Raw genomic sequence first — 21,963 nt, 5'->3', positions numbered from 1 at the left:
AAAAGTGTGTTAACAATGCAGTGGTTCTACTGAATTTTACTAAGTGGCGCTGGATGCCTAATGCCTCCAACAAAGACACTTGTGAAACAAACGAAGGCATTTGGTCTGTACCTACCACCCAACCCTCTATGAATGCGCCAATCACAATTTAGAACTCTGCCTAATGTTCAGAGAGCAAGAGAAGAATCAAACAAAAAGGTTTATGGAGGAAAGGAGGAAGGCGAAACAGATTCTCTTAGGGTGGACATTTTTACAAAGAAAAAAACAGGATAGGAGGCATACAGAATTTTATTTTAAAAAACAAATACATAATTTGAACTGGCAATAATCTGTTAATCCATACGGGCCTTCAGGGTTCTGGTGGTGACCTTGTCTTTTTCTCTGCAAAGGAACAAAACAAAAAATTAGTAATGTAACAGTTGGACTTCTGAACATGGACCATGAAAACGCAACATGTGGACAAATGTACTCAATAAGCAGTCCAGAATCACTGCTACAGATTCGCAGTAGAGACTCTTCTGGCTAATACAGTTTCTTCTCAAGTGGTTGTGCTCCTTCCATGGTGGGGACTCATTGGAGTGCATAAAAACATGCACTAACACCACTTTGACCGAGCAGGGGGGCAGTTCAGCTAGTCTCTGCCAAAAAGAAAACAGAGGATTCAAGGCCGCCAACTACCACCCATCGCCAACATAATTTTAATATCAACATCCTCCAGAAATATATCTACCAAGAGCTTTGTGAAATTGCCCAATTTGGAACATGCAAAACAGGCAACTACTTAAGAGCACTCATCCTACTGGACAGTTCTGCTGCACTATTGGTCACAAGATTTGACTAAGTAAACTAGACAGCTTTCAGGTAAAGAGAATCTCCTTATGCCATATTGCATCCTTCCCGACAGACCAGAAACACTAATTCTGTTCCCTTTCAGACCACCTCGCCCCCCTTGCAACCTGGCATGTGGATTTCCAAGGTTCCATCCTATAAACTCTTCCCATAATCTCTTTATCTTCAGTGTTCAAATGCCCCTGCCACTCAATAACATGGGCAACTAGGGCCTCACATGCTTCAGCTATGCAGACAGAAAACAAATTGTTCACAAACGCAATATCTAAACTGACACACCAGACATCAGCACATGCCTTGCACATATGGACTCTTGTATGACCTCTAAAAAGTCATGATCAGCATTGCTAAACCATCCGACTTGCAACAATCCCCCGGCCAGAGGTTATGGGCCCTTACCCACTTCTAGTGTGAGGAATCTGGGAATCACAATGGACATGACCTTATCCAAGAACCACAGGTTAAAGCCAAGCCATATTGAGGAGTTGCATTTTCCAGTTCGGACACACCAAAACATGGCAGTTATCTCACAGGCAATATGAAGACTTGAAAAAACCCCAGCGTTTTCCTTGAACATCTACTCCGACTATAAAGAAGCCAAAATACGGCAGATATTACTCCCAAGACTGAAAAATACCATCACCACTCCGGCACACTGCCAAACAGTCACAGACTCCGAATAAAAAAATTTAAAACAAAAAAAAGTATCTAGTCTGAAAACTCTATGCATTCCTCAACACACCGCAACACACATTAGTAACTGTCCCAGACCGACCAGGAATGGCATGGAGGCCCCATTTTCTCCTTCACAACCAAACTACGGAACTCCGACCAAAACAATTCAGGACAGAAAAAACCTAACGCTCCGAACACAACTAAAAACCTATCCTTTCAAATAGCATCATCACAAAACTAAGGCACCTTTTAAACTATAAAAATGAAGCGAGGGAGAGGGTGCACAGCTCTGTTCTCTTTGATTTTGAAGAATTTCTTAATATAATGTTCTTAATTGGTTTTGAGTTGCTTAGTAGGGTGCAGCCCACTGAATAGTGCCTCTGCGCTGGGCTCTAATGATAGACTGTAGAAAAAAGGACCTAGGCTAATTAGCCATCGGTGCGGGCCGCACACCTGTAATTCCCACAAATGGTTAAATATTTGCGTAAATTACTTGATCAAAAAATATATAATCAATAATAAAAAAAGTTCACATGATGTATAAATTGTATTTTTAATCCACAAAAAATGTGAATCAATGAATGTTTGTCCTTGGTTAAACAACACCAATTTGTAGCCTGCTTTTTAATAGGCAAATGAACAACCCTATGGCTAATGCATTTCGGAAATCATGGTTTCCTTCTTCTGACAGACTACGCAAGAATGTATAAATTATTCTTCAATAATCACGAAAATCAACATTGTGCAATTAGTGTTGCAATAAACATGTTAGGAAGGCATTTAGCAAGACAGGGTACCCACAATAAACAGAGAATTCACAAATAACACGTAAAGAAGAGAGAAAAACACATGTCATCATTAGTTTTTTGTGAAAGACAGTACACATTTTCTCAACATACTCGAGAACATTAAACTAACAGAGAATGACACTTTTCACAATCGACGTGACAAGCCTTTATACCAGCATCCCACATGATTTGTGGCAAGAAGCGGTCGAAAGGCTCCTTTTGCGTGAAGACAATATAGGAGCAGTCAAAGAATTTATAATGTCCTCGTTAATGTTCATCTCAACCAACTCGTACTTCAAATACAAGAATGAGTACTATATACAAACATCTGGCACAGCTATGGGGGCAACGATGGCACCGTCTTATGCAAATTCATTCATGTATCAGTTTGAAATGTCACATATCTTACAAAATTCGCATTGGAAAGCCAAAATCAAATTGTGGATTCGATACATAGATGACATTTTCTGTATATGGCAAGATACTAGAGAATCTTTGGATGCATTTCTTCAATACATCAATAGTATAGACCATCGAATACAATTTACTTCTGAGATAGGGAACCCTGGGATTAATTACTTGGACATTCAAGTCAACGTACATAAACAGATAACTACATCATTATTCACTAAACCAACAGACAGAAACAACTTACTACATCGGATGAGTTTCCACCCTCAAAACACACTACGCAATTTGTCTTACGGACAAATGCTCCGTCTGAAAAGGATAATCAATGATCAAGGTGAATTTGAACAAGAATGAATCAGATTGAGCAAGAAACTTGAGGATCGAGGATACCATGACGAAGATGTACTATCAGCAACAGAGAAAGTAATGACAAAAACAAGGGCTAGCACCCTTACGCCAAAAGATAAACCAACATCATCACCATTGATTGTGTCCAAAATTTCTACACACAGCATGCAAATCAAGACATGCATAAATAAACATTGGCAAATATTAACGAAGGATGAAAGAGTCAAAGATCTTTTTGCTGGTCCCCCAAAATTTGCGTACCAAAGATCACACAACTTGAGAGATTTACTTGTTAACACACGAGAAGACAAACGCAGAATAAACACCTTGACTAAGAGAACTGGCACTTACCCGTGCCTAAATTGCGGGAATTGCAACAGTATAATTAAAGGAGAAACAGTGGTACACCCTTACACAGGTGAAAAGATCAAATTAAAATGCCATGCAACTTGCAACACAGAGAACTGCATTTACTGTTTACGGTGCCCTTGCGGTACATATTATGTTGGCGAAACAGGACGGAAAATACGTATACGCATTAATGAACATAAATCATGTATACGCAACAACACCACCAACTCTGCAGTAGCAAAACATTTCAATGAAAAAAAAGCACAATATCTCAAAACTTAGATTTCAAGTACTGGAATTAATTGATAATACTTGCAGAGATACCAAAAGGGAAAAGACAGCAGAGAGAAGCATATTGGATCGATCGGCTCGAAGCACCATCACCACGAGGAATTAATGATGAAGATCTTAATTGCTTTCTCTGATAATGCTATACGTGACTATGTACATTTCACTGTAATCTGAATTGTGATTGTAATTAACCAAGTTTCTATAAGTATTTTACTGGATGCTCATAGTTGTAGAGTATTTTTTTTCTCACCACGTTAATCACGAGCTAAATTAGCGCTCCATAAGTATCAAACAGAGTAGTAAGCTTCAAACAGAGCATGACGCATTCGCATTTCTATAGGTGATATAAATAGAGTTGCTCTACCACTCATTACTTTCTTGGTCTGCACTATGCATTTAGTTGACAGGAAGAGTATCTGTGAACATCCACTACATACCTACAAGAATGCAGATGGACATTGCCCACTCATTTTTTTTAACATCACAACTTTATTGTGCACTTAACAACAACACACGATCCACACGGGTATCTCTTCATCTGTACTCGCATATACACTCTATAATTACGTTGTGCTTTGGGACAACAAACGGGCATCAGTTAAGTAATATCAGCAGTTTGAGTTAGCATTTTTCAGTTATGCACATCAGGCAGATTTTATTAGCCCACACCAAGATGGCCGGTACACTTCATTGCGTTTGGCCATTTTAGATATACAGGTTGCCTTGACAACGATTTACTTTTCAGCCACATTCGAGATAGTCAGCAGCTCCGGAGAACACACACGGCAGGACTATACGAACGGATTGTAAAGGAAAGATTTATAGGTAAGCACGAGTAATGATGTGGTAACCCCATAAGTGCACCATCGCGCTTTATCATGACGAGCACGCTAATGTTTGTGTTAGTTTTATTTCAGTAGTTACAGCGTTACGCGAACGCACTTTACAACGTTGACCAGCGCAGGCAGCGCCTGGAAAATAGATGCACTTTGAAGGTTAGTGCTTATAGGTGTAAAGCAAGAATAGATTGCAACAATGATTGGTGAAAGCTTATAACACACAGAGTAACTATTATTACATTTTGGTACAGTTGCTTCTATGGAAATATGAGCAACCATTTTTGAGAACATGTAGTATAAGATGTTTATTGTATTTTATGTTGACGTAATACGAGCATTATGTTATGCCATTTAATGATGAGTGTACATTGATCAATTGAAACGTGGATCTTGCAATAACCCTCAAGGACTTTATTCCAAGCAACTAATTATGACATATGTGTTTTTCTCTTCTTTACGTGTTATTTGTGAATTGTCTCTGTTTATTGTGGGTACCCTGTCTTGCTAAATGCCTTCCTAACATATTTATTGCAACACTAATTGCACAATGTGGATTTTCTTGATTATTGAAGAATAATTTATACATTCTTGCGTAGTTTTACCCGGCTCTGAAGAAAGAAACCATGATTTACGAAATGCATTAGCCATAGGGTTGTTCATTTGCCTATTAAAAAGCAGGCTACAAATTGGTGTTGTTTAACCAAGGACAAACATTCATTGATTCATATTTTTTGTGGATTAAAAAATATCATTTATACATCATGTGAACTGTTTTTATTATTGATTATATATTTTTTGATCAAGTAATTTACGCAAATATTTAACCATTCGTGGGAATTACAGGTGTGCGGCCCGCACCGATGGCTAATTACCCTAGGTCCTTTTTTCTACCTTTTATTAAACTATAGTAATTTCTAGTTACTCCTTTACACCCAGTCGACTAACCAATTGGAAAAAAATAGTCTCATTTGGATCAGACACGGCACAAGTGAAATGGAATTGAACCATTACCAAAACAAACATCTGAGAAACCACTTTATTCACTTCACCAGCAGGCAAATGCTACCCTCAGTCCAAGTGTGTATTTCTCTTCCACCCCCCACCCTCCGGTTTGTCTACTCAACCAACCGACTACTTACTAAAATATACTAGCACCTTACACTACACACGCAAAACCTCCAGACAGCCCTCACAAGCATAGCCGATAACACATGAACATTATCGTGCGATTACTAGGCTCATCCCTTTAGTGCCATTATACTCCCGACACCATCGAGCAACATTTCCCAAAGCCCGTTTAGCCTTGCACATCCTGGGCTCCTCTTTCCAGAGAACATATGCTGAAAGGTCTCTGCCAAACGCCAAGAAGAATACTGGCAGACAGGACCCAGATGTTCCAACCAGCACCAATCAACACCACAGGTTTGCCATCCACTATCCCACTAATAAACACGTCCCGCACCTTACAAAGCCACAAGCAGCAAGGACAACAAATGGCAGAAGATGCTATACAGGACCACTTTACATACAGTCTGCCACTTTTGGCAGCCAAAGGGACGGTACACGTGGAAGCTTTTTCAGCTTTTATAGTGCTCACCAAATTAGACAAAGTTACAGGCACGTTGCTAGTCAAGCAGCCCGTTAAAATACAAGCCTTCCATCCAAAGGTTATTGTTTTCATTGCACCGAAACATAGGAGTTATCCCTTTATAGAAGGACAAAACTAATTCGAAGACTAGTCAAACCACGCCACTCACTTTGCCAATATTAAACCATCCACAGTTGTAAATACTTCCCTCGTCTGCCTTGTGATGAGCCTGCGGGAGCCACATGTGGCATCATTTGAAACAAAGGGTGGATAACATTTGTGGCCCAATTTACTCAGCAAAATGACTGATCACACAAGCAAAGTACCCGGGTTACAGCACAGAAGATGAGGAAGTTGCAAATGGGGTCTCACTAGGAAACGGCAGGGTTGTACCAAGGAAGCCAATGGGATAAAAATAAACGTGCTGTCCTATGAACATGTTTATATCTCCAACAGGAGCACAATAGCAGACAAACCCAAAGAAGAAAATAGAAACTGTGGGAGCGCAATTGAGTGTATGCACTTATATTTCTATGAAGTCCTAGAACATGTTGCACATAGTTGTAAAAGTAATTTGATAGAGTGTGCCTTCACAGGTTTAGCCAGTTTGTAGCGCTGTATAGATCAGGGGTTAATATTTCACAGTAGGCGTTGTCAAGGTAAGCAAAGAGTGCTTAACTCGCACGGATAACGGATTAGCTAGCTCAAGTAAGATAGGGCACTGCAGGTTGAGGCTCTTGTTTTATACTGAGCAAGGAGAGGACTGATCTGCCTAGAGCTTGGAAGGAGGTCCTATCATTTTAAAACCCAATAGTGATTTTGGAAATTTTTCCTTAAAGTAGCTGCAGTGGTTCCAAAAAGGGGCAAGGCATACCATGCTTTTCCCCAATGCTGGACGGGTTTCAAAGAGTAACCAGAGGGGCAGTAAGGTCATTAAAGCAGTCAAGTACTGGGAGGAACCACAAGGCACCTTCACTTCGTTTCTCCTTTCTCCCCCCCCCCCTTGTATCCTCCGCTCAGGTGGCCAGGGAAAGACCATCGTTTTTGGATCCTCAGCCCTGGGAGTGGATATATGAGGGAGGATCACCTGGGGAGTGGGGAGCGGACGTCCTTCGGTGAGACATGGTATTCCACCATTGCATTTTCAGAATGAACCCTTGATTCATCAAACCTTTGTAGGCTGTCAGCTCTTTCCTTCCCTCCGAAATGTCCCCCAGAAACACCACCTCAACACTGGGACAAGGAAGAGACCAACTAGGAGGACACATCCTCATTTGAGTGCGATATACAAACACATCAGCCTTATATTATTAAAACAGAGACACATCAGCCAGGTACCAAGACCAGAAGGAGACAATGCAGAGTTTTACACACTTCCTTTATTAATTCAGACAGTCCCAAATGCCACTCGGTACTGAGACGGAGAAGAGAACTATGGAAGTGGAACGGTAGAACAGCCAGGCACGTCCAGCTAATGGGTTTCGTCTTAGTCAGGCATTTGGATTCAATGGCCCACACCTGCAGTCATTTAACAATCCCAATGGGTATTAAAATCTGTGCTGCACAGCAAGAAAAGGAAAAGGCTGGAGTGGAGGAACGGGCTGGAAAGAAAGGAGCTGGAGACCCAGGAGCCGTGTCAAGCAGGAGAGAGGGATGCCGAGGCTGAAGCCAGCTGCGAGAGGGTCTCGAAGTCTTGCCGCCCTCCCCGTCTGGTGCATGCAGAGGGAGCTGTGGGGCGCCGAAGCACTGCAGGAGAGCAAGCAGTGCTCTATGTTGCTTGCTGCAAGGGAAAAGCAGAGCTAGTAGAAGCCAGAAAGCAGACCGAGGAGTGAAATGTAACCAAAAGGGAGTTGACGTGTGCAACCGGTGAGTGGAAACGGGGAAACACCGGGGCACTCCGGAAACCTGAAACAAGCACTTTTTGAATACTGAACAAACTGAAAGTTGTTATAAGCACTTTTGAATGCCACACAGAGAAAAAGCACATTTTAAGCACTCATGAGAGGAGTAAAAGAAAGGTGGTGCATGCAGCAGATACCACAGAATGAATTGTCTGAGACACAAGTATTGGCAAAGCCAAGAGAACACCAAGAAGGATATGAAATGAGAAACCAAGTATTGATGATGCTGAAAGTTCAGGGAACTGCAGGGTAAGAGGAAACCTGTTTTGGCAAGAGCCAGAAGAAGACTAAGTGTGACAATGTGCGTACAAAATGCATACAAAGTGCATGGTGGCCAAACAAGCTATGGTGAAGTGTTAGAAAAGTGACACTGGTGAAAGAAAGGGACTTCACTGTCAAAGGTAAGCAGTGGACAATTGTTGATGGAAATCGGTCAAGAAGAGTATTGGTTGCGTGACCTGTAATGGGGGGACTGTGTTGTCTCACAACTGCGCCTAGACCGAGGGTCCCCCTTTATGGGAAAGCCAACAAAAGTATCCATAAAGAAGCTTGTGTTTTGCAACAACCTCTCTGTGATTTTGCAGTCAAGAGACAGAACTATTTATGTGAACATGTGCAAGTACCAATGTTAAAAGAGCTGGGAAGTGTCCCAAGGAATTATGTTTTGAAAAGCTGGAAGATTTGAACTCTTGGGGAAGGGACTCCCTGCTTTGTATTAACTACTTTGAACTTGGGGAAGGGGAAGCTGATTACAAGCCAAGAGCTGGAAGAAGCTCTGAACTTAATTTTGAAAAATATTAATTTTGATGTGGACATCCCTACACATTGTATGTAGTTAGTTGTGAGGGCAGGTATAGGTTTTGGACACAGACCGTCATTTGATTTGGATTTCCTGATACAGACTATCCCTTAGGTTTCTTTAGGTAGGGAAATCCCGCCTTAGCTTTGGGCTAGTTATGCCTAACTCCATGCTGCCTTTAAATTAATAAAACCATTGAGAACTAGTCTTGAATCTGTTGGTGTCTACTTCACAGTACCCGCCCTGAGACTGGCCTCTGCTTTCTACATGGAGCTTACAAAAGGATGTAGACAAGTGGTCTTCAAAATAGGGGGCGATGGTGGGGCAGACACTTTTGAACAGATTAAGATGAGTTTTTAATATAAAAAAAGATTGGTGACTTCAAATAAAAAAATATAAGAAGATTATTTGGGTGCCGTGGGGAGGCCCGGAAACAATACTTTTTGCCATATAAAGGGTGGGGGGCGCGGGTTGCGGTATGAAAAACTTTGAATACCACTGATCTAGACTAATTCAGTGGCCTTAGAATGTTGCATTTTGCTCCCTCGTTTAACCCATACATTGTCCTACTAAGCATATAGTATGTAGGTCCTAAAAAAAAAACTTGACAAACGTTGTCAGTAGGTCGTATGTAGAGGTCTGAATTTAAGGGGAGAGGGGCAGAAGGATCCACGCCACTGCGCCCCTCCCCCCACCGTTGAAGTCTCAGGCACTACTGGTAGAAAAAAATGCTAAGTAAAATTACTGCCATGAAGTAAGCATTTCCTCACTATCTATACGCAATATGTCAATATCATATGCAAAAATGCAAGCTAAGCATTTTAGGAACTGAGAGGGGATGACATCCTGCTAGAACATGTACAAAAACGGCAAGCAGCCAGAAGGCACAGTTAGGAGTGCTGGTCGACAGTGTGAACGCCTTACAACTCCCCCTACAGGTTTCAGTAGCTCAAATGCAGTCACTACTGCTCATTAGCATATCAGCCAACTCCTTTCCATACTCACGCCCCTTTTGATATTTAGGATGTGATGGAAAAAGATGCACTATGCCCATTAATCAGAGAAGATTACTGCAATCTTCACAGGTAGTTCCATCATCAAAACAATTAAAAAAAAGCTCAGCAGCAATGTGCTCGCCTTGGAAACAAGACGACAAGAAGCAACAAAGGTTCGGTCCGCGCTTAGAAACCTCTGGTTGTTAAGCACGTTATAAATACGCAACTAAGACATATTCTTAGCTGTGAGCGTGCTTTAAATAAAAAAAAAAATGCAACTAAGTCCCGCTTCAGCATTAGCTTGGTTTGTCCCTTGGAGCCACCTAGGCTGATGACTAATATTTTAGTTCTCAGAGGTCCCAAAGTGCAATGTGCTTTGGAGACTACACACACTATTGCTTTGTTTTCTGTCCATTCTCGGTGAACATATTGCTGGCTATTCCAAACTAGATAAACCCACCAGTGGCCCTTAGCACAGTTTCTTTCTTCAGCCAAACGTTACTCATTTTCAGCGTGCAGAGAGATCAAAATAATACACCCACAGACTGATTTTGCCCAGAGGACAAAACAGCTGGCTCTCAAAGTCGACCACCTTATACGCAGAAGATGGAAAAATGGCAAACGTAATACACTGCAGACACATCTTAAAAGGGGAATAGAAGCACTGGTTGTGGTGAAACACAAGGTTAATCAAGATTACATAAAATACCGTTTTCTATTGCGATCACAGCCATTTTCGAAACGTTTAGGAAAATACACTTCCAACTAAAAAGAAATGGCACAGCACATATTTAATATTAAGAGAATTACAAGTTGATCAACACGAAAATGTATCACGGCGATTCACACAAAATCAAAGCCATTGAAGAGAAATTCAAGCCATGAATCGCACAATGTTTAAGTCATATTTGGCTTTTGCCTGCACCAGATTCGGATATTAACTCATGACTATTGGACAGTTGCCCCAGAATGGGCCCTTTTCTGCACCCTTCTCATCTCTCTGCTACTCAAAGATTTGCTCCTGATCGCACCCTTGCGATATCTTCACCCACTTCCATCAGCAGAAAACACAGTGGTGCGATATCAATATCCTGCAGCCCCCTACATTGCTACCCTGCTTGTGATCAAGCCGTGGGTGATGTGTTGAGCCTTGCTTCCTCATGAGAGCCACTCCCGGTACGCAATCTACGATATCTGTTATTGCTGTGCACTTAAGGTTCTTTATGCCCCTACTGCAGCCCTAGAATACATGGCCCTGACGGCATGGTCAGAAGATTGAATCCTACAGTGCTGGTTTTGAGATTTCTCCCATTTGTAATTATGGACAGGAAAAAAGCGAAGTTAGTTGGAAAAAGGAGAATTCATGAGCTGAGAAAAAGTCCTGATGGAGCAGCAAAGTGAGCACCAATGGGTAAGCAGTTGAGGACACCGTATGGTGCGCTGTGCTATATACAGCGTTGCCGGATATTGGACAGAGCCAAGAGCAGCAACGACAAAGCAGGAAACCAGAAAACAGACGTATACCATGCCTAGTTTCCAAAGGAGTGGCTGGCGGGCCAGGAAGCACCAGAGGCTGTAAACAAGAGGCAACCCAAATGGAGAGAGAATGCCCGCAGGTGAAACGGTAGAAAAATGCAGAGAAGGCCATGGTATGGAAGGGAGGCATCGAAAGTCAGTAGTGTTAAACCCACTGAGAGCATGAATAAAGGGAGGAAACTAATGGATGGAGCCAGGAGGGAAATTTCCTACAATGCAGTGAGAACGCAATTGGAACGAGAAATATCACGTGCAGGATCATGAGTGCAAATTTCCCAATCAACAGACAGTAAAGCGTTCCAGATCACCTGACAAATAATGGTCAAGTTCACTCATTTTAATAAATAAAATACCACAGATCCACAAGAATACATCAGTTCTTGTGAATAGAAAATCCTACCGCTCCAGCTTGACATTTGCACTCATGTTCCAGCTTAACATTGTTTTTTGCCCATCCAAATAGAAATTCTTCTACAAAAAAAAAAACGAACAAAAAAAAGTATACTGCAACATCAGAATTCGCCTACCTCGTCCATACTTTGCTTAACTGAGCTAAACAGATTGAGAAATAAATTCGCCCACAGGCAATAAAAACTGTATTCATAAAATATCGACAAAAAACGGTCAGCTATCCCACTGACAAGACCAGCTACTGCCATGTGTTCAACGGTCCTTACCCAGCATAGCGATTGTAAAAAGAACGGCCCAATAGCGAATGGACCATGTGCAACGGAATAACATCCTACATCAGACTTGGCTAGGGTGTAGGCCTATGTGAGGAACCAAATGCGCACACTCGACTACTGTTAAACTGAAAAACAGTGGATTTCCAAGTGTTTTCATCCCCATGGACATCTCAGACCACGAGCCACGAAATCGGGATAACAAGTGGACTAAGCAAGACTGAAGTCAAAAGCATTACGCTGGATGACACTTTCATCAACCGAGGCAAAAATGTACACTAGCCATTGGCTAGTGATGAACCCGTGGCAACAAACAAAAAATGTGTGTTGTATGTGTAGAATCGAGGTGGCAAGTGACCCTTTCTGGCTGACTAGCCGATTGAAGGTTTTAGCTCTGAACTAGAGGGAAACCACCCATTTGTCGTCATTAAATTCAAGCCCTGTAACACCACTTGCAGTGTCTCAATATGGATGCAGCCTTTCACACTTCCTCTATAAGCACTTAGAAAAGGGCCCTCATATGGAGATGGTGTGGCTAGCCGAACCTGTAGCTTGTTCGCTTGCACCTTATGCTAACCTGGGCATCCTTGAAGAGTTCAGAATATGGCTGGAGCAACCCAATTTATAACCAAGAGCCTAATCCCCAACATAGAAGGCGGAGACCAACATTGGCTGAACATGGACTCAAAACACAGCTGGAATACCATTTTGGCACACTGAAGCTTACGCTGGCTTTGCCTCCTCTTAGTATTTCACGGGCAGACCACAGAGCTGTTCTTCAGCACTCCCACATTAGCTCATTTCCTTATATAGGAACTAGAAAAACATCTGCGCAGAACTAATTTCCTTGATGGAAAATGCCCCCCCCCCAATTCCACCCTTGTGGATCAGAACAATGGCATTAAAGCCTTGGACAAATGGATCATGGGATCCCTGAATTCAATAGCACCACTTAAATACAGTAGCCCTTCAAAAAGTTGCAAAGCACCGTGGTTCTCAGAGAAACAAAAAGTCAGTTTTGGACTACCTTACACACCGAAGAGCATACCACTTGCTAACCAGAAAAGCAACATTTTACTACTACTCACTTTTAATGCCCTGAATTCCCAATCAGAATGAATTCTAAATTATATCCACATTGAAAAACCAGTCGCTCTTGGATACCAACATATTCCCTTCCACATCGCTATGTAATTCTCTAGCTAGCCAATTCTACCTCAAACAAATCATCCCGGATTTTCGCATTAAAAGCTAAATAGAATGGGTCTTCATCCATTCCACCAAACACATGTGCATGCTCCCAGCCCCAAAGAAACTGCTCCTCCGACTTATGCCAAGCCGAAAAGGAGTTCCAGTACTTCGTAGTAGGGAAGAGCTACCTGCAGGCTCTTCTAGGAATCTCTTCCCTGAAGCCTTCTTGAACCTACTCCTCAGTTAACCAGGTGGGTGCCAAGGCATCTGTATCTCTCAAATGCCCAGATCCACAATCTTTCTTCAAGATTTCCAGGAGAAAGCAACCATTAGACCAAACAAACCCTGTTATCTACAGGGCAATTTCCAACTGGAGGCTACTAACCCACTACCAGACAAACACATTAACTATCTCCTCCTGGGGGTGTGGCTTGGCAGCCATGGAATAGGCTGGAAACCCTGCGAGCTCCGTGATCAGACAACTTGATCCGACCAAGAAACGCATACTTTTTTGATTAGCGGCCGCCCAAAGAGTATGTGCAGGCGTGGGAAGGCAGAGCATGAGCAGGCTGACTACAAATTTACAGCGGAGGAACGGTCGTATTGTTACTTTGTTCTGAGAGGCCGGCCGTGGAAGAGACATCAAAATGGCCGCGGACGAGAACAAAGAGATCCCTAGAGGCCATCCCTGAGACGGAGAAGCTGTCCCTGTTCCACAACAGCAGAGGAAGATCGCTAGGGATACGAGACAATCATCACATTGCCCGGTCCGGGTGGCAGCAGTGACAGAAAAGCAAGAGGAAAAAGGTTGGTGGAGTGCTCGGAGCGGAGTGCGGACGATCGAAGGAACCAGCAGATATCATTGGCCCTTTGAGGACAGTAAGAACCCACTCTTGCTGGGACTGACGACCACGGGTGAAAGGGCTGACCCACGGCTCATAGACACAGCGCCATGTCTAATAAACCCCCAAGACTGAAGAGTAAGCAACCCACATTAGAGGAATACTAAGACGCCAGCCACCAGGCCCGGAAGGAGCCAAGAACAAAGAAAAAGCCCAAGTTGGAAGCAGTGCCACCATGGGCAGAAATCATGAGGTCCTTGAAGAGATCGCCGATCTGAAGGCGGCTTGGGAGACCAAGCTCGAACTGGCGGTGGCAGAACTAAAAACAGCGCTGGAGCTCCAGGTTGGGGCAGTGCAGGAGGATGTGAATCTGCTACGGCAAGACGTCAGGTCCCTGGCAGAGCGCACGGAGAACCTCGAGAAGGAGATGGGCCCCAACATGGCGGACTGTGCTTCGCACCGGTCGGAGCTACACGCCCGGGTGCAACGAGTGGGTAATCTGGAGAGCAGAGGAGGTGGAAGGACGAGCCCGGAGAAATAATATCCGTATTGTTGGACTACTAGAAGGAGCAGGCGGCCATAACCCCACGGAATTCGTTGAGACAATGTTGCTACAAGAAATCACTGGAGGAGTGCTGTCTCAGGGGGTTGCGCTGGAAAGGGCGCACAGGGGACGAGGAGACCGCCGCCAGGAGGCCCACCTAGGCCGATGATCGGTAAGATACTTAACAACAGGGATCGAGAAAGGATCCTGGAACACTTCCACAAAGGTGGGACAATACAAAGAGGCCCGGCAAATATAATGGCCTACCCGGGTTATACCCTGTCGGTGAAGCGAAGCAGAATGAACTTTGGGGCAGTCAAGAGGAGATTGCGAGAAGCGGGTTATAAGTACATGCTGCTTTACCCGGCCAAACTGAAGGTTTTTCACAAGCACAGAACTTTGTTTTTCGAAACTCCGGAAGAAGCTATGGGATGGCTCGACACGCAGGGATGCCCCCAGAAGTCAGACAGGAGAAGGAGGTGCTGAGGAGAAGTAATGAACGAGAGGGGCACCGAGGGGTCTCAGAACTTAAGACTATGGGACTTAAATATAGTCACTAAAGTAGCTTGCAGGATGGTGTGATCAAGCTGGGAGAAACATATGATCCGTGAGTGTTGCGATTTAGATTTTGACTAGGAGCCTTGCAGGACCAACCTGTACATCCCCCATTTAGATTTTAGTTAGGTCACTGATAGTGCGGTGACGCCCTGCTGGGGACTTGCCCGGGGTATCAGGGTAGGCCCAAACGCGGGGGAGCCTGAGATCCAGGGATGGAGCTGGGCAACTGTTAGGGTTGGGGTAGGGGTTGTGTGCTGTGGTTTGTTATAGTTGGGGAAGAGTTATGGGGTAAGCCTACACTTCATGGAAAACGAAATGAACCATGGGAGACCTTAAGATAGTCACTTGGAACGTTAGGGGGCTCAATAGTTATTTGAAGCGGAACAAGGTAATGATGTACCTACGTAGACAGAAAGTGGACATAGCCCTGTTACAAGAAACTCATTTAACGAAAGACAAACTAGAAGTGGTGCGGAAAAAATGGAGGGACAGTGGTGGGGGCAACATACTCTGCCTATGCAAGAGGGGTAATCACATGGGTGGCCCCACATGTTCCGTTTCAGTTGCTGAGCTCGCAGGTAGGAGGAGGATGGTAGGATGGTGGAAAATAGAGATATCTGCATTCTGAATACTTATGCCCCGAACCAAGATACAGCTGCGTATTTTAGGACCCTGTATAGTAAACTCAGTAGCAGGGTGGGGGGGGAGCTATATTGTGGGGGGTGGGGGGGAGGGGAGACTTCAATTGTGTGTTGGACCCCATTATAGATAGATCAGACACCGAAATAGCTACACCCACCCCGGCTGCAAAGGCACTAAATGCACTATTGGCGGATTTCGGGCTTGCAGATGCATGGAGAACACGTCATCCGCAGGATAGACACTATGCACATTATGCTGCCCCACAGGGCCTACACACAAGACTGGACTATGTATTTGTCATGCAGGAGTTGCTGACCGAAATACCGCAGGCTGAATACAAAGCTAGAGTCCTCTCAGACCACTCACCACTGCTGCTAACATGGCAATACTGACCCCCCAGGGGAAGGATACCCACATGGCGACTGCGTGCAGAAGCGCTTAAAGATAGCGTATTCAGGGAGGATATGCAAGAGGAAATAAGTTATTTCGAGATAAATACTGGCAGTGTCAAAACAGCAGGCACACTCTGGGAAGCCTTTAAAGTGGTAGTGAGAAGAATTGCCATAGCCAAGTCTAAAGGACTGCAGAATAGGATTCTGACCGAATTACAGGACTCTGAAAAGGAATTGGAGAGGGTATTGGAACGGGGCAGTAACACTAAGGCAGATACAGAAACGGCACTGCAGCAGAAATGTGCGGGATATTGGGATAGATTATGTAATCTTAATTATAAAAAGTACATAGAAAGACAACATGCTGGAGGCGACAAACCAGGAAGAATCCTTGCGTGGCTTTACAAAAACAAGACCCCCAGGGCCCCAATAAGAACAATAGTGAAAGATAATGGTGATGTAGTGGATACGCAAGAGGGGGTTAATCAACAATTTGCAGACTACTATAGACGCTTGTACGGAGACGAGACGGGAAGAAAAAAGGGGGAAAATAGAAGACATACTGGAAGACATTGGGCTACCCCAAATTAATGTGGAAGAAAGGGAGAAGCTAGAGGCCCCGATCACTCTAGAAGAGCTGTAAGAAGTGGCGAGGCAGCTGCCCAAGTGTAAGACCCCGGGAACGGACGGACTCCCGAGCGAATTTTATAAGGCATATAAAACAGAGATTCTCCCCCCACTGCTGGAAATGCTTAACGAAGCATATGAAGTTGGGAGGCTACCGGAATCACTGCGCGAAACGGTTATTATACCACTCCCCAAGCCCAACAGGCCTGGTAGCGACTGCGGTTCCTATAGGCCCCTATCAATGTTAAACCAGGATAGTAAGATTTTAACAGCGGTTCTAGCAAGCAGATTAAAGAAGGTCATAACCAAACTAATTCATCCTGATCAAACAGGATATGTCCCAAATAGGAATAGCTCGAATAATTTGAGGCGACTCCATCGAGTGATCGAACATACTGAAGGGGACACAAGCGAAATGGCGATAGTGTCGCTGGATGCGATCAAGGCATTTGACTCGGTCAAGTGGCCCTGGCTGAAGGGGGCCCTAGCCAGCTTATGGTATGGGACCAGGATATCTTCACTGGGTAGAACTCCTATATAGTGAGCCATTAGCGAGAGTGAGGACAGGAACTGTGATCTCTGAAAGGTGGCAACTTGGTAGAGGGACCAGACAGGGGTGCCCCTGGTCCCCCATGTTGTATATTCTGGCTTTGGAGCCCCTGGCGATTTATTTAAGGCAGCAATATGACGCAATAGGCATTTCCGTTGGGGAAACACTGCATTTAATTTCACTATACGCAGACAACATGTTATTGTATTTGCGCTACCCAGAGGAGAACCTGCAGTATATATTAGAAGTGGTGGAGAGGTTTGCTGAACTCTCAGGTATAGCTGTGAACCCAAGTAAATCCTGTGTTTTCCCGCTGGGCAGATATAGAGGGCTCCTGGCGGAGAATTTGCTGGTACTCCAGATACCGTGGGAGGCCACAACCTTTAGGTATCTTGGGATAGATATACCTCATACAGTAGAAGCCGAACATAGGCACAATACAGAAAGAACGGTTCAGAAACTAAAAAACAGCATGAAGTTCAGGGCGAAACTCCCCTTGGCAATGATGGGACGTGGGGCGAGGCTCAAGATGGTGGCATTGTCCAGACTGTTGCATTGCTTTGTGAACATCCCATACTCCATACCCCGGCAATTCTTTATCAAGCTGGACAGCATATGCAGGGAATTCCTGTGGTACGGGATGAGGAACAGGGTAGCCTATTACCTAACTGGGAAGTATATTATGTAGCGAGCCAGTTACAACATGTAGCCAAATGGCTATCTGCGGAGCCTACCTTAGAGCATAAGCTGCATCAAGGAGATTGCACCCCATATTTTTTGAGAGAGATCGTCCGGGGATGTTGGGTCTTGGGTGGGGGGGGGGGATTTGGCAGAGGGCATGCCGGTTGATGGAAAAGTCGGCCCGGTGCTCTCCGCAAATCCCACTGGTTACAATGATGGGAACAGAAAAGCAACTAAAGTTAGTGATTAGGAAGTATTGGGAACCGGTAGGAATAGCAACATTGGGGGATGTGTGGCAAGAGGGGAAAATATTGGAATTTGAGGAGTTGGTGGAACAAACAGGGTTGAGTACTGGACAATATATTACGTATCATGGGATGGTGCAAAGAATTAAAAATACTTGGTTCGAGGTGGAACTTGCAGAGGAACCGGAAACCACACTAGATGTGATATATGATAGAGCAGAAGGAGGGCATGAAACGTCTAGAGAGTACGAGATGATGATGGCTCAAGTGGGCAAAGAAGTGGTGCAACTTAGACTGGACTGGGAGGAGGAAGTAGGGGATATGATGAGTGACGGGATGTGGGAAAGGGCTCAGGGGTACCATAAAAAAGTATCGAGAAATGCTAGGCTACAACAAATACAGTTGTATATAACTCACAGAGCATATCTGACGCCACTAAAGATAGCCAAATTTAAGAATGCCGGAAGCCAAATGTGTCCAAAATGCAATGAGGAAAACACAGGAATGGTGCATATGTTTTGGGCATGTCCACTGATAGCGAAATATTGGAGAGATATAGCACAGAAAAAGGAGGACAAGGGAATCCGCATGAAGGTGGATACGGTGTGGGCTTGCTTGTTGGGAGGGTTCCCCAGACCAGGGAAGCTTAAACATGTGAGCAAACTGAAAGATCTGGCATATGTACTGGCGAAGAGAAGGATTGCAATGGGATGGAAAGCGTGCCACAAGCCCAATGTGGAGATGTGGTGGAGGGACTTGCAGAAGTGGGCGAAGGCAGAAACAGTGGCATGGCAGGAAGCGTGTAAAGTGGACATAGAGGGCGTAGCCGGAGCCCTAGTGGGTTGAAGGCAATTAATAGCAGAGTTGTTTGGGCCCTCGTATGATGGACCAAGTGATGATGATTGAATAAGCGTGGCGGGAGAGGTCTCCCCACTGCAAGAGGTGGAGACTAACAATGGGAGAAAGCAGGCTTGGGAGGGGGGTGGGACGGCAATACAGTGGGCGGAAAAGTGACAATGTATGTGCATTTATGAGCAAGATGTGTAACCACTGTAAATTGAGTTGGGTTTGTTATTTGAATAAAATTGTTTAAAAATAAAAAAATTAAAAAAATCATAGAAGCTGGCTATACGTAGTGAAAAGAACGCAGGCAAAGCCGCCATTATATAGAAGCTGGACATCGGAATTATGAATTAGTAAGCCAGGACCCATGAAGCGGGAAGGGAAAGCTGTGTCGTAGCAAGAATTAACAGAATCGTGGAGCTGCAAGGCGAGGCTGTCTGGCCTGGAGTCAAGACTGAACCAGCCAGGGTCATTTATCTATTCTGCAAATGAGCGAAGGATGATTTCATCCCTTATTAAAGGTGCAAAGAAAGAACACCAAGAGTGCCAAGTTTAGTTCATTTAAAGCATTTAAAATCTGCAAAATTTACCAAATTGTGGTCTCCTGTCACGTGAGCCAAGGATGAAAATAGAGTTTGAACGTGGTGTCCCAGAATAGGATAGCGAGTGCTCTCACTCCCATGTATTCCGAGAGACAAGGATACTTTGCAAGGCCAAGTTCAAAGACAATCTTCATGGCAGAAGGCATGGGCGATGACAGATGCTGGGCTAATTGGGTGGGGAAGTAGCATCATACCCCATCTCCTTGCACCTGGGTCTGGGCTTACGTGCTAAGTGAACCAAATGTTCCAGACTGGCACAAGCATGCCAACTAATTGTATTAGACCATATAACAAAGGACCTTATAGTTTGAAAACCAATGAGAAACTGTATCTAATGTTTCTGAAGATGACATTTTTTAGAGGTAGGCCTATGTTATCCACCTGACAGTGGGTTGCCAATCACAATCCTAGTCCTTATAGAAAAATATTCTTAGATGTTCCCCTTAGCCAGACCCAATGCTTGATAGGTTTCAGTATTGCCTCTTAGTATGATGTTATCTCTGATGTATTTTCTATATAAACGCTATGATTTGTGTGAAGATCGTTGTGAGAAACTGAGCGTACGTCTGTTGATGTTCGTTGTAAACTGCCTGTTTTAAAGCCACAAAAAAAAAATAACAACAACTATCTCCTCCTACTCCAAGTCCATAAAACACCTGCATTATTTGACATGTTCTGTATTTATAGTGAGAACATATTTTTTTCTACATTATAGAGGACAGAGGGTTTATTTCCCTTAACCCTTTTACATATTGGGATTTTTTTAAAGAATTACTCCACTTTTTTTTTTTAAATAAAAGGTCATCTGTATGGATCCATAAAGCAGTGGAAGGCTTAAAAGGTGAGGAAGTGGGAGTGTGGAACATTTAAAGGCCACAGAGGTAGTGTAGGTACTCTACCCGGTCATTGTAGAAAGAGCTGGCAATGACAGACAGGGAATGAGCTGCCTTTTTTTATATAAAAGTTTGGTTTGGTCGACATGCAAACTTACAATCATAATACAATAGCCAATTAATGTTTGAAAGTCACAAATACAGGTCAATGAAGAAGAAAGTCCTACAGAGTAAGAATCACTGATCACAAGTCTTTCAACTAGGCCTCTTGCTATGCTCTTGGTTCACTAGTTTGAGTAGTTGGTTCAATCTCTAGTCTTGTCAAAAACCTTATTGTTGCAAGATTTAGTGCTATAATTTGATACGTTGAAAATCACTGACCACATATGTTCTTGATCTAAGATCTGATATTAATTGAAAAATGTGTAGAAATATTATTTCTGTAATGTATGTAGTTTATCACATTCTGTGGTTAGATGTTGCAGTGTTTCCAGCTTGTCATTTAGTTTGCAGAAACGACAAATGCTTTTCGTTTGTCCTCTAGTTCTTATTGCTAATACTGCATTTGTCTGCCAGAGATTAAAACGTAATCGCATGATTTTTGTTCTATATTGCTGGTTGGGGAATTTTCTTAGGTATGTTGGCATTTTGTTTTCTCTTTTAGGGAAGCGACCTGTGTTGAAGGTCTTCAGTTTTACATTCTTCCCAATTTCAATTCCATGAAGCTAACCACCATTTCTTTTTGGCACATGTTGGATTTGTTGTCATCAGTGATATATCTATGTTGGCTTTTTCCATATTGCTTATACAAAATTGTGCCCAACTTGCCAGTAGGGATGCGTTATTTGTTGTTTAAAGTTTTGCCAAATATGGTACCATTATATCTTGTAGGTTTTCTTTCTTGGTACATTTGCTATACAAAGTTATCACATTCCACGTTATTGTTGCTTGTATTGGTGTTAAGCCCAGTTCATACCGTATGATTTGTATCGTGAAGCTTGTTGGTAAAGGTAGCATCGATTTCCAGAAAATAACTTCTATATAATTCCAGTTTGGGTGACTTTCTGGCGATTTGGTGTGGGCTCCGTATGTCACAGTTGGAATTACTTTTTCCTTGTAATATTTTATCAGAGGTATGGATGAGAACTTGCCTTATGGATTAATTTTGCTTGCAAGGTTACATTTTGCATGCTCCGTTTCACCATATTTTTGTATTGAAGATCTCCTATTATTGTTTATATTAATCCCCAAGTATTTATAGTCATTTATTATTTCTATTTTCTGAGCGCCAATGAACCAATGAAAAGCTTGGGATTTGCCGTTGTCACGATTTGGTAGTATCTTTAGGATGTTAGACTT

General features: G+C 43.4%; 1 protein-coding gene across 1 annotated transcript in view; it reads right to left on the bottom strand.

Annotated features, from left to right (window-relative positions):
• Nucleotides 1-270: 270 nt before the first annotated feature.
• PSMB3 (proteasome 20S subunit beta 3) overlaps nucleotides 271-21,963 on the bottom strand; it is a 44,256-nt gene continuing 22,563 nt past the window's right edge. Inside the window, exon 6 of the mRNA XM_069634695.1 lies at nucleotides 271-381. Within this exon, the coding sequence (XP_069490796.1) occupies nucleotides 333-381 (49 nt within the window). The 3' untranslated portion in view covers nucleotides 271-332. The remainder of the gene's footprint in view (nucleotides 382-21,963) is intronic.

This window comes from Ambystoma mexicanum, chromosome 13, assembly GCF_040938575.1.
Source record: "Ambystoma mexicanum isolate Mex_15411 chromosome 13, UKY_AmexF1_1, whole genome shotgun sequence".
In the NCBI taxonomy this organism is placed as follows: Eukaryota; Metazoa; Chordata; class Amphibia; order Caudata; family Ambystomatidae; genus Ambystoma; species Ambystoma mexicanum.
The sequence above is the reverse complement of the archived record's forward strand: the minus strand, read 5'-3'. Positions and strand labels throughout refer to the sequence as shown.